General features: G+C 43.9%; 1 protein-coding gene across 1 annotated transcript in view; it reads right to left on the bottom strand.

Moving 5' to 3' along the window:
- Positions 1–454: 454 nt before the first annotated feature.
- Positions 455–13,338, bottom strand: part of DGKK (diacylglycerol kinase kappa) — a 161,096-nt gene continuing 148,212 nt past the window's right edge. The window contains exons 23-30 of the mRNA XM_043897422.1: positions 13,125–13,238; positions 12,646–12,780; positions 10,393–10,553; positions 9,096–9,237; positions 7,795–7,881; positions 4,143–4,253; positions 2,142–2,265; positions 455–637 (exon numbers count right to left, since the gene is read on the bottom strand). Of these exons, the coding sequence (XP_043753357.1) occupies positions 558–637; positions 2,142–2,265; positions 4,143–4,253; positions 7,795–7,881; positions 9,096–9,237; positions 10,393–10,553; positions 12,646–12,780; positions 13,125–13,238 (954 nt within the window). The 3' untranslated portion in view covers positions 455–557. The remainder of the gene's footprint in view (positions 638–2,141; positions 2,266–4,142; positions 4,254–7,794; positions 7,882–9,095; positions 9,238–10,392; positions 10,554–12,645; positions 12,781–13,124; positions 13,239–13,338) is intronic.

The raw sequence follows: 13,338 nt of genomic DNA, 5'->3' as shown, positions 1-13,338 counted from the left end.
GTCATTGTAACAGGCAACTGCACAAGCCCCCATGACCTAGTTCTCATTTTAATAAGTCAACTAGTAGAGACCTCCTGAAGTTACAAGTTGCAATTGGCAGGGATTGGGGGAGAAACACCACCACACCTGGCTTTCCTGACCCCTCTCCTCACCTCCCTGAGAGTATTTCTTTCATTCATTCCCTAGCATCAGCAGTTTTTCTGCCAGTCAGAGAAAAACATTCCCCAACTCCCTGAAAAAGTGAACTCCCTTGAATCCTTTGCAGATCCCAGGCCATTCACAAAAAGCATATCTCAATTAAATATTGTAGTTGCTCAAGATGCACGAAGAGAACTGAACAAGACAACTCGGAACAAGAATCTTTGGCCAATGAGAAAATGTAAACCTCTAAGGAGACCTGATTGAGTCCAGACAAAAATGTATTAGTGTAAAGAATTGGAGGATCTTTCTTGGTGGTGCTCATGTTTGTTCTGAAATAATTTAGTATAGCCTGTATTGAGGTTTCAAGAGTTTTCAGTAGAATCCTAAATGTTGTCAGTTCTTCCAGCTTTCCAGGATTATAGTTGAGATCCTGATGGTGTTGGAGGATCATCATATTTTGCTTCATCTTCTTGATGTCTGTGATGCCACAAATTTCCTTTAGAGAAAAAAAGCAAATATAGAAACAAAGAGGTTAGCACATTGCTAGCCTAAATGTAGGGACCCTAAAGAGAGCAAACAGTCTTTTAGGAGACAGATTCATTTGTTCATATTGTATCAACCATCTCTGAGCCATCTTAGAAAACCAGCTGATACCATGAGAGCCAAACACAGATGGGATGAGTTCTTAGAACCTGAAAATCCATGAAACTGCTATTGACCCCTTCTGAGTATTTAGAAAGACTCTCAAGCACCATGGGTCTCCTAGCTGGCAGATTCTTTGGGACTCAACATAGCTGGACCAAACATAATTTGATCCAGGAAATTCTCTCTTGGCATCTGTGCAAGTCTTAGTTTCTCAAAAAACAAAAAACTACCACCCTCCATCCTTTTTCCTCTATGTCCACCATTGTTATCTCTCTCAAGCTTCCAGGTCATCTAGGCTCAGAATTTAGGAGGGACCATCGACGTCAGAATTGGTATAACTGACAACTCTAAGGGAACATTCTTTTGAGTTCCACTGACATATCAAGAACATTTAAGTCCAATTCTGAAGAAGTGCTCAGTCACTTTAGTCGTGTCTGACTCTCTGTGACCCTATGGACTGTAGCCCGCCAGGCTCCTCTTATTTCCCAGGCAAGAATACTGGAGTGGGTTGCCATGACCTCCTCCAAGGGTTCTTCCCAACCCAGGGATCAAATCCATGTCTCCTGTGTCTCCTGCATTGGCAGGTGGCAATCTTTATCACTGTGCCACCTGGGAAGCCCGTATTCTGAAGAAGAGGTGGAACCAAAATTCAAATAATGAAACAAAGTTTGCATTTCCAGGGACTGACTATAACAGATACAGAATAGGAGCATTTAGATAGATCATGAGAACTGTTCCTGATACTGTAGGTGCCCATACCGACACCCCCAACACATGTCAAATAATACTGCTTTCTGGAGCAGGACCAGAAGCTTGTAGTTGTATTTGACTGGGAAAGAGATATAAATATGACTGTTTTGCAATACTTTATCGACAAAGAAAGGAATGAATCAAGTGGAAAGTTAACCGCTTATTCTCTTTTTTCTCTGCAGCTGTTTACATCACAGAGACTGCACTGTAAGGTTGCCGCTCAGGCTCTCTCCTTGTCAGTGTCCATAACCACTTGCTTTTTTTCCTGAAGGGTCTTTCTTTCTTTCTTTTTTTTTTTTTTTGGTCACACTGCACAGCACGTCGGATCTTAGTTCCCCAATCAGGGACCAAGCCTGTGCTCCCTGCAGTGGAAGCATGGAGTCCTAACCACTGGACCGTCAGGGAAGTCCCTCCATATCACTTTCTAACTCATGCCTTATCCAAGAGACTTCTTGGCATCACCTAAGGTTGGCTCCCAGTTGGCTGCCTCCTCCATTACCACCGTACCTGCACACATTTCTAATGTGAGCTTCGGGTCTTTGGGAGGGAGGAATCCAGGCTGCTGGGAGGTCTTCATGACCTTGATGCCTGTGGGGGAAACTTACCAATAAAACCCTGGATGCCTTGGCCTGATTTAGGCTTGTATTCCTCTTCTGACTTCTTTTTCCCCAATTTGGGGAACTTAACTTTCAATCTGAAGCTTTTGCTGTCACTGTCTGAGGACTTTTCCTAGTAAAGCACAACAAAAGGAAGGTCAAAATGTTAGTTGCCTAATAGAAACAATTCTTAGAGGCTTGGAGAGATGGTGAACAAGGATGGCTGCGGGAAGCCGGCCAATCTGCTATCTATTCAGGTGTGGGAGACATCCCTACTCACTAGTACCATACCTGAGAAGGCATCTGGTCTTTACCAAGATCCTACTCTGTGCCAGATGCTTTGCTAAACACTTTAATGTGTGTGTGGTCAGTTGCTCAGTCATGTCCAACTCTTTGCGACCCCCATGGACTAGCCCCACCGGGTTCCTCTGTCCATGAAATTTTCCAGGCAAGAAATACTGGAGTGGGTAGCCATTCCCTTCTCCAGAGGATCTTCCTGACCCAGGGTTAGAACCCGGGTTTCCTGAATTGCAGTGGGATTCTTTACCACTGAACCACCTGGGAAACCCCTAACCCCCAAATAAATGCTCTCATATGTATAACTGATCTTCTGAATTGCCTTTCATAAGAAACCTAAAGTAAGGGCACAGGACCTTCCCTCTCAACCAAAACTCTGGAAAGCCCAATGAATAACTGACTCTCCTCCTGCTTTTCCCCATCAAAGTGGATCTGCATCTTCTGCGGCATTAAGGCAAGCAAGTTGGGTGTTAGGTGAATGATCAATATCTTCCTGCCTTTCTTTCAATCTACTCTGCCCTTCTTTAGAGCCTCATTTCTTCATATTTATGGAAATACTGAAGTCCAGAAAAGAGATTATGCCCAGACAAGGCAAACTCAAATATTGAGACCTCAAAGCATGGACTGTTTGTCTTAGTTCTCTCAATATCCAGTCTATCTGTCTAGGTCAGGGGCTTGGTGCTAGACAGTTGAACTGAGGAAGAAAGTGCTACAAGAGTTTGCTTCCTTTTCTGCATAACAGCATGTTTTCCTTCCCCAGAGGGCTGCTGGTCAAGAGCAGCAAAGGCATATGATAAAGTTATTAAATTATTTAAGACCTGAATTTGCCTGTGTCTTTTTCTCTTAAATGGTAGCCTAATTGCTACACTAGTCCAAATCCTTGTATGTCTTGCTCACATTCATACAACTGGTATATAAAGTCGGAAAACAGGTATAATGAGTAGAATAAATAAGGATTCTTACACGGTGTTGAAATGAGCAGTTCCATGGTAGAGAAGTTTAGAGAAAAACCCTGTCAGACCATAATGGGAGTAACTTACCTGATGATAGGTAGACATCTTCCAGTCATTTGATTTATGAAATGTACTATTTTTTCATCTCAGGAAAGCATTCAGAATTGTCAAAAAATGACAACATCCCCAGAGCTATATTGTAGCCACTGCTGCCATGCTTGATTTTCTTTTAAGCCACACATCTGCTAGGGGAAGGCACTGAGAAAGCCTGCTTTCCTCCCAGAGTGAGAGGGACAGAGAGCAGCAAGGGAGAGGTGATACTTGGTAGATTTAAACACCAGTATGGCCTGGCCACCAACCATTTAGAACAAATGTTGGCTGTAAACAACTGGTATTGGCCCTAATGGTATGTACCAGATGAAATTCAGTCCTGGCAGCAGGTACTAAGCAGGGGAAGGGAATTGTGGCCAGGAGAAAAGCACAGAAAAAGACCAATCTTGCTTATTCTTTTCCAATCTTCTCTACAGAGCTGTTCTTTCTGGTTATGTTCCCATGGTCATCTAGTTTTTCAATGTGCCTTCTGCCTTGTCTACTTAAATGGTGAGGAGATGCAAGGAGGAGGCTCCATTAAGCACAAGCTGAAAGCCACTACTGGTCTGCCTCTGCTATATCAGTCATTGTGTCCTGGCTTACACTGGAAGGCAAAGCCCTGAGGAAGAACCCCTCTTTCCCTTTATTTCCCAATCCACAGGTCACATACCTCCAGAAAAAGGATTGAATTCATCCAGTCAATCTTGGATAGCTTTTCAAACTCCTTATTCATGGCATCCAGGGAAATTTTCAGTGTGGCCTCATATTCAGCATTTCTCAGCTGGTGAAAACAGGAAAAAGAGTGAGTATTCAATGCCTAGTACTTTACCTTCATAGATTCTTGCTTTCTCCCCAACTCCCAGTCCCTGCCTAGTGGCCATTAGACCACAGGTTGCCAACTTATACCTCCTTTGGTCCATAGGGTCACTGGAAAGTATAGTCAGTCAGCTCTTTATTTTCTCAATAGGGAGATTCAGGAAAAAAATCAGATAGTGATGCTTTCCTTGGAGCTTGGCACACTTGCAAGCAGAGAGGCCCTTTGACCAGTATAAGTTAACACTGAGTTGTACCCCAACAACTTAGGGTCCAGGATAAAGGTCCTACTCTTGATCCTCAAGTTCCTGGAGACATCTAAATGTTCTCATAAAAATAGCTACCAATTTTTGAGCACATACTATATGCCAGGCACTATGCATACATGATTTCATTCCATCTTCTCAATAGCTTGATAATACCTTATGCTGTACTATTGTTCTCATTTTATAGGTAGAAAAATGTACTCGAAGTTTAGTGCTCAAGATCACATGACTAGACAGAAACCAGATCTATTTAACTCTATAGCCTACCCTCTATACCATACTACCCCAGAAAGGGTATGTGGGGTGGCTAGCTGTTAGGGTTGGGGGGAGGGAATCTTTATTACCCAGTTACCATAATTTAAAGGCTGCTTTGTGAAGCAAAGGGGAGGGCTAGAGAGAGACAGGCTCAAAATCTCCCTTCCTGGCAAAGAGGGTCTGCCTCTCCAGGCTGTGCTTTTAGCCCCTAGCTATTCACTCTTAGTAAATAAGAAATAGTTTCAGATGGTTTGTCTCACACATTCAGGAAACAAAGCTAAACATTCCCTAGTATCCCCCAGCACCCACAGGATGAACTCTGTATACTCCATGGAAGAGTTAAAATAGATTCTTCTAAAACCATCTCCAACTTAGAAGACCCAAGTCCAGACCAACAACATAGGTAAGATAGTTCATATTCCATTAGTGAGCTGGGAGGACAGATGCATGCTGATATCATCAGCCCTGATGTCCTTTCCAGCTCACCTAACTTGACTTTGTCTCTCCTCCCTGGTATGTGCTCTCCTTTCAATTTGGTACTTATGTGACTTCTTGCTGTGCATGAGCCAGCCTTAAGTAGAACCTTGCCAACTGTCACAAATGAGTGGCAGGTGAATGAGCAGGGGGTGGGATTGGAGGTTATACCAATCAGGATGGGATATGAGAGGGTGACCAAGTCATGCTGACAAATGATCTCCTGTTCTTGCTTTACAACTAATGATTTAGGATGGTACAGGGTAGCCCAGGTGCACAGGACATGTGTGTGCACACGGTGGTGGGCTGGGGATCAGTGGTGACAGAGAGAAATGGCCATCACTTGAAGGTAAGGGGGAAAGGGGCAGGGGTCCTTGTGGGCACACTTACAAGCAATGCTCAAAAGGGATTTGGTAGGCAAACCCAAAGCCACAGAGTGAAATGAGGAGCTGGGGCCTTAGAAAATGATTCCTGATCATAATAGCAGAGGAATAAAATGGCTTCCTAATAACTTCCTATTTGGCACCTAGAGAATTAGGCTCTGAAAAATAGTATGTGGGTGGGCCTGAATCTCATGCTATAGTCTCTTGTCCTTCTGGCTCCAAGAGAGACCTTGTCCAGGACTCTTCTCTGAGATAAATGTGCAAACTGACTCAGGGGACTTTGTTGCTCACTTCTTGTTCCTGTCTGAACACATCACTAAGTCAATTTGCCAAATAAGGGAAGTGGGAGTTACTGGATGGCTACAACCCTCTCCCAACACTGAGCTCCTTATTGTCCTCCTCCTTCAAAGGGAGGAATAACAACATTTAATGAAATAAACCTTATGTCCATGTCACCTTCATGATATGGCCTTTCTTAGCTTCCATTTGCACCCAGGTCTCATTGGATGTTTGTATGTGTGTGTGGGTCCTTACCAGGTTCTTTATTAAGTGTGGTATGTGCTCAGTTTGGGTTGTTGGCTGGTATAAATAAATTTTCATGAGCCCATGAGCCTCAAGAAAGCCTGAGTGTCAATGAGAGGCCAGGCTCCCATATTTCCTTCTGCCCAAATTGGCAAGGTCATTGAGCTCTACCTATATATAGAAGGTACTTCTGGTGCTGTCTCTAAAGGTTGAAACTCTAGCCTGGGGCTCAGATGCTGGGACAGTCTGGCCTGATTGTCTTTGCCACTCTGCCACCTGTGCAGTGTGCCAATTAGATGTGCAAATAGAAGGGGGAAGTGGATGCACTTCTTTCAAAATCAACTCAGAGGCCCCTCTTCAAATAAACCTTAATTAGATGAGAAGCAAGAACAGCATCTTCCTCAGGGCCGTAGCAGTGAAACTCAAAGTGGGATGGTCATGATCAGTTGCCTCATTAGCACACACTCACCAGGTGTGCCTATGGGCTTTGCAGTATGAGAAATAGCAACTCTTCTTGTAGCTCAAAAACTGAGCCTCAGTCCATTTTCCCTAACACTGATAAAATCTACCATCTGTCAAGCTGCTAGGCAGAGCTAGGTACTTAATAAACAGTAGTTTGTTTAATCCTCACAACAACCTGGAGAGGTAGAGATTACAATCCCTATTTTGTAGGTTGGGAAACAGAGGTGAAGTTACCTCACATAGATACTGTTATGGATTCATTTGTGTCCCCTCCAGAATGATATCTTGAAATCCTAACTTTCAGTACCTCAACTATTGGGAAATAGGGTCACTGAAGATGTAATTACTGAGATCATTGGCCTGGTCTGGACCCTGGTGTAGGGTTGGCCCTCATCCAGTATGACTGGTGTCCTTTAAGGAGATGGCCATGGGAAGACAGAGAGAGCACCATGTGAATATGGAGGATTGGAGCAATGCATCTATATTACAAGCCAAGGAATGCTCCAAACACTGCCAACAAATCACCAGGAGCTAGGAAGAGGCAAGGAAGGATTTCCCTACAGGTCTCAGAGGGAACATGACCCTGCTGACACCTCGATTTCAGGCTGCTAGCCTACAGAACAGTGAAACAATGACTTTCTGTTGTCCAAAGTCACCCAGGTTTCAGTGTTTGTTACAGCAGCCTTAGGAATTAATATAGTTAGTAACTGTCAGATTTGACAACTGTCAGAGACTGCCAACTTTCCCCACTATTCATTACTCTCTTCCCACATGGTGAAAGATGTATTGTGGAAACTTGGGAGATGCAGAGCAGCTCAAAAGAGCTCACCCTTTTCTACTGAAGCTGTATTGGGTATAGTGAGAACACCCTACTTCTGTTTGGTCTCATATGGACCTAAGAGACATTTGCCAAAGGAGAGGAGGAGATTTTTCTTCAAGGATATGATAGTTCCTATGGACTCACATAATTTATGAAATGACATGATCAATGATAACTCTAGATGAGGATGACACAGCAGGGACTGCCAGATAAGCACCTGGGCAAAATGCTCCTACGTGTTTTTCAATGCCCTAGAACCAAGTGCAGACTGTGACCAACTTCATATGGGATACATTGCCCTCCCTTGTTCCAAACCCATCCACTCACCAAGTTTTCATCCAGGAAAGCTTTGGTGTCATCGTAGAGCCCTTTAAGACTAAATGCAACATCTACTGCCTCATTTCTGGTTAAAGTCTGAGAGGAGAAGAAAAGAAAGGAAGGGAAAGGACAAAGACAGAGGAGTTATTGGTTAGTAAGCATGCAACTGGCTTTTCTATGGGAAGGTAGAGGCAGGCTAGTAGGGTGTGGCTGTAAGTGAAAAAGTAATATTCACAATATAGCACAGCTAGTAGTTCAGCATGGGCACCAACTAGTCAAAACTGATGCCAGCTATCAACTACAAGTACAGCTGTACTGGTGTGTCCTATGTAGTGACATAGGACAACTTTGCATTTATCATCACCGATTGAGTACTCTGGGTATAGGGAAACACAAAATATGCAAACTGGACATAAGTTTGAGGCCACTTCTTGCCACTAGCTAAAGCCACCTTTTCCAAGGAATGTGGAATTAGGCATTGTGGAAATAACCATCTCTCTTCTTGAAACTCCACGGAGAAGGCAATGGCACCCCACTCCAGTACTCTTGCCTGGAATCTCCCATGGACAGAGGAGCCTGGTGGGCTGCAGTCCATGGGGTCGAGAAGAGTCAGACATGACTGAATGACTTCACTTTCACTTTTCACTTTCATGCATTGGAGAAGGAAATGGCAACCCACTCCAGTGGGACGCAACTGAAGTGACTTAGCAGCACAGCAGCAGCTTCTTGAAACTCCAGGCCCCTTCCAATGAAGATTTGGCCCCCAATAAATAGGTCGCCTATATTTTAGGAGACCCTGATCCTGTATGTGGCCCTTTTGTATGGTTTTCTTAGCATAAAGTTACTTTTTAAAAACATCACTTAAAAATCTTCTGCCAGTGGGTCAAGTCATGAGATGGCACAATTAACATCAAGCATCCTAATCTGGACCATCCCTCAAGAGGAAAACCAAGGCAGCCTGGAGTTCAGGTTTCAATGACAAGTATCACCTTAACAGGTTATACAGGGATCCACCTGGGATGAGGAAGGGCCAAAGCCAAGTTCCTCTCCATTCACAGGCTATTTCTCCTTGAGACCAGTGTGGTAGATAGCTCTCAGGCTGATGAAGTCTGCTATGGGATTCTCCCAGTAGCCATTCTGAACCTGTAACAAGTCAAGGAATATCTGCCTCCCTTTCTACTCCATCCATCAGTTTCCTGCCATGTCATTTGCTCAGTTTTTCTATCCAGCCTCTGGTTCCTCTTCCTTCCCTTCTATTCCCTTTCCTATTTGGTTGACTCCTTTCCTTCATCTGCCCCTTCCTCCCTTACCTCAATGGGAATGCAGGAAGCTGCAGCTGTCTCATTGCTACTCTCTTGTTTGTAAAATACATCATTTAGGATGTTAGCACTGGCATTCACAGAATCCATGAGGACAGACACATGCTGGTGGACCTTGCTCAGGTCAGTAAGTCTGTAATAAAGCAAGAAGAGATAAATGAGTCTAGAGTTCTGAAGGACGTCTGGTCTGAGGTACTTGTAAGGGTTAGGATTAAAAGTAAAAATGAAAGCTCTGAGTACCTGAATTGTATTCTTTACTCCCTCCTGTTATTTCTACTCATTTCTAGGTAGCCACTTATGCCAGAAAATGTTTCTACTCTTCTGTAGGTATTCACTTTTGCCCATCCTTTTTTCGGGGATCTTAGTTTCCCAACCAGGGGTTGAATCCCAGGTCCTGGCAGTGAAAGCACCAAGTCCTAACCACTGGACTGCCAGGGAATTCCCACTTTGTCCATCCTTATCTCACCTGAATTAGATACTAAGTACTTTGGAAGAGTGGGAGGCTAGAATAGAGGAAGGAGCTGATTCCAGAAACTCTAAGGCTTTCCTGATATTTAAGGCCAAGGATAAACATTTTATTTTATTTTATTTTTTTAGGAAAGCATACTTTTTCCTTTAATTTCTTTAAGGCTATATATATATTATATATATATATTCCATTTATTTTTATTAGTTGGAGGCTAATAACTTTACAATATTGTAGTGGTTTTTGCCATACATTGACATGAATCAGCCATGGATTTACATGTGTTCCCTATCCTGAACCCCCCTCCCACTTCCCTCCCCATCCCATCCCTCTGGGTCATCCCAGTGCAGCAGCCCCAGTACAGTATACTAACACATATATATGGAATTTAGAAAGATGGTAATGATAACCCCATATGCAAGACAGAAAAAGAGACACAGACGTACAGAACAGACTTTTGGACTTTATGGGAGAAGGCGAGGGTGGGATGATCTGAGAGAACAGCATTGAAACATGTATATTATCAAGTGTGAAACAGATCGCCAGTCCAGGTTAGATGCATGAGGTTAAACATTTTAAATCCTACTGGGTCTGGGGCAGCAGGAAGAGATCAAAATTCGTCTTTGGACTTAATGGGAGAAGTCCAAGCTGACCACAAAGACTATTTCCTATCTGGATTGTTAGCGTCCCTTTCAATCCTCAGAGCTCTGGGCAAGACTCCTTTCTGAGGTCAGGCTCTCCAGTAGCCTACAGACACAAGTTGGCTTCTTCTCCCCATCCCTTCGTGGGATTCCCAGCCTGTATCTGGGCCAGACCACTTACGTGCTGATGAGGTTTTCTGCAAGCCGAGTTAAGTGCTGCATCTGGGCATACTCCTCATCAGAGAGGCTATCTTGAGATTCCTGGGTATCCAGCTGGGGCTGAGAGGCAGCTTGGATTTCAGAATGCTTGCACTCCCACATTTTCATTGAGTTCTCAAAGTCCTAGAAATGAAGACAGTGGCAGATCCTAATGGTTGCTGTTAGCTAAGAGGGCACATGACAAGGTCTGTCTGTGAGTCTGATATGTGTGGGTCAAGGGGAATGAGGGCCCCACATATTCCCCCATACACCCATCTCCACACTTCATACATCTGTCCAACATTTTATGCAATGTCTTTAATACTAAGCACTTTTAGTTTTGTTGTTTTTACTGTTACCATGCCAAGTCTTGGGACAAGAAGCTTGAATCAGACAGATGTCTGCCTTCCAGAAGATTCTATAGGAAGGCATCATGATCAGTAAGACACTGGAGCCCCTTTCACTCTCCCTTCTTTGCCAAATCTAGGTAATATGTGCTGATGGATTTTAGAGCCAGATGTATCTAATTTAATTTTGAATTGTGCTTCTGTCATTCACTAGTCATGTGACTTTTAGCAACATATTTAACCTCTCTGGTCCTTATTTTCCTCACCTGTAAAATGGGAATAAGTGTATCTACCTCATAGAAAGAGGAGAGTGAAAATGTTGGCTTAAAGCTCAACATTCAGAAAACTAAGATCATGGCATCCGGTCCCATCACTTCATGGCAAATAGATGGGGAAACAGTGGAAACAGTGGCTGACTTTATTTTTTAGGGCTCCAAAATCACTGCAGATGGTGATTGCAGCCATGAAATTAAAAGACCCTTACTCCTTGGAAGGAAAGTTATGACCAACCTAGACAGCATATTAAAAAGCATAGACATTACTTTGTCAACAAAGGTCCATCTAGTCAAGGCTATGATTTTTCAAGTAGTCATATATAGATGTGAGAGTTGGATCATAAAGCTGAGTGCCAAAGAATTGTTGCTTTTGAACTGTGGTGTTGGAGAAGACTCTTGAGAGTCCCTTGGACTGCAAGGAGATCCAGCCAGTCCGTCCTAAAGGAGATCAGTCCTGGGTGTTCATTGGAAGGACTGATGTTGAAGCTGAAACTCCAATACTTTGACCACCTGATGCGAAGAACTGACTCATTTGAAAAGACCCTGATTCTGGGGAAGATTGAGGGCAGGAGGACAAGGGGATGACAGAGGATGAGATGGTTGGATGGCATCACTGACTCAATGGACATGAGTTCGGGTAAACTCCGGGAGTTGGTGATGGACAGGGAGGCCTGACATGCTGTGGTTCATGGGGTTGCAAAGAGTCGGACACGACTGAGTGACTGAACTGAATTGAACTGAACCTCATAAATTGTTGAGAGGATCTATTTGAGAGAATATATGTAAAGTGCCCAACACAAAGCAGGTAGTTTATAAACTAGACATCCCATCCCTTCACTATTGCTGTGTCTATGGACTGTGCATAGGCCACAGTTTAAGAAAGCCTGTAATCACTGAACACTGATCAATAATGGCTCCTTTCTAGCTTTAGGTAGTTTAGCTGAGGTGGGTGATATTTGTGAATGCAATATTTTAAGATGCCATGAAAGTGAAAGTCACTCTGTGTGTCCAAATCTTTGCGACCCCGTGGACTATACAGTCCATGGAATTCTCCAGGCCAGAATACTGGAGTGGGTAGCTGTTCCCTTCTTCAGGGGATCTTCCCAACACAGGGATTGAACCCAGGTCTCCCTCATTGCAGGCAGATTCTTTACCAACTGAGCTATCAGGGAAGCCCTTTAAGATGACTTAGAGGAACCTAGAGATCCTATTCAATGAAAAATCTCTTGTTGAGGGAGGAGATTTCTCCATAACCACTGAGGTCTTTAGCTCTCTGTGCATTGGAAGAATGAGGACAACTTTGTTGAAAACCACAGGAGGCAGTTCCTTGTCTCACTCTCTTGGACAGTGCTTTGCAAGTGTCTCTATGTATAAGAGTATCTCAGAGAGCTTGTCTGCAATTGCAAGTTCTCAGGTAATACCCATCCCCATTCTGATGCAGTGGGACCTTGTGGGGCCTAGGAATGGGCATCTCTAACAGGCACCCAAGGTGACTCTGAGATGTCATGCAGACCTCCTTTTGAGAAATTCTGCCTGACTGGAAGCATTCAGTACTCAAGTGATAGCTGTAGATGAGACAATGGAGGAGCCCAAGATGAGCCTTTCCTTTCTTACCCGATCTCTGGTCAACATCTGAGCAGTGTTCTTGTATCTAATCTTGATAAGGCCTGGCCTCTGAACCCAGGCCTCCCCATCCACCTGCACTGGGATACCTTCTTCACCATTGATAGTTATCATCACCTCACGGCACTGCCAGAGAAGAGGAGGGAGAATGGGGAAGAAAAATCAGGCAATGATTACAGACTAATCTGATAATCTCACAGTTACAGCCTAAATGCGTATCTGAACAGGATCAGCAAACATGTGAATCAGATTATCCCAGGGAGGAAACATATGTTTGCTATAGACTTTTTGCTCCTTTGGTCCCTACCACCTCTATTTCTAACCTCAGCCAGCACCTTGCTGCCTACCAGATACCCTACTCCCTCCACCCTGCCATTCTTATACCTGGTAAATTCCTGGGAGCAGCCCACATCCTGTGTTGTAGCCACAGGGCTCAGACCCTTTCTGGTGCCCACCCAGTGTGTTCCTACCTGGGCGATGCGATGATGATGCAGGTTGATGATACGAGACATTGCCATCTGTACAGAACCAAAGATTGCCACTACCTCTAGCTTCCCATCATCTATCGCAGGAGCCTCATATTCCTGAAGAGAAAGAACTGTGTCACATAGCTCACTCTCGAAGAATGACACTTTGTCACAAGCAGGTATGCTTTGAAAGTTCGTGGTAAAAGTTTTTCTAGCT

The sequence above is a fragment of the Cervus elaphus genome, chromosome X, assembly GCF_910594005.1.
Source record: "Cervus elaphus chromosome X, mCerEla1.1, whole genome shotgun sequence".
NCBI lineage: Eukaryota > Metazoa > Chordata > Mammalia > Artiodactyla > Cervidae > Cervus > Cervus elaphus.
Note: the sequence above shows the minus strand (reverse complement) of the source record. Positions and strands in the feature narration are given on the sequence as shown.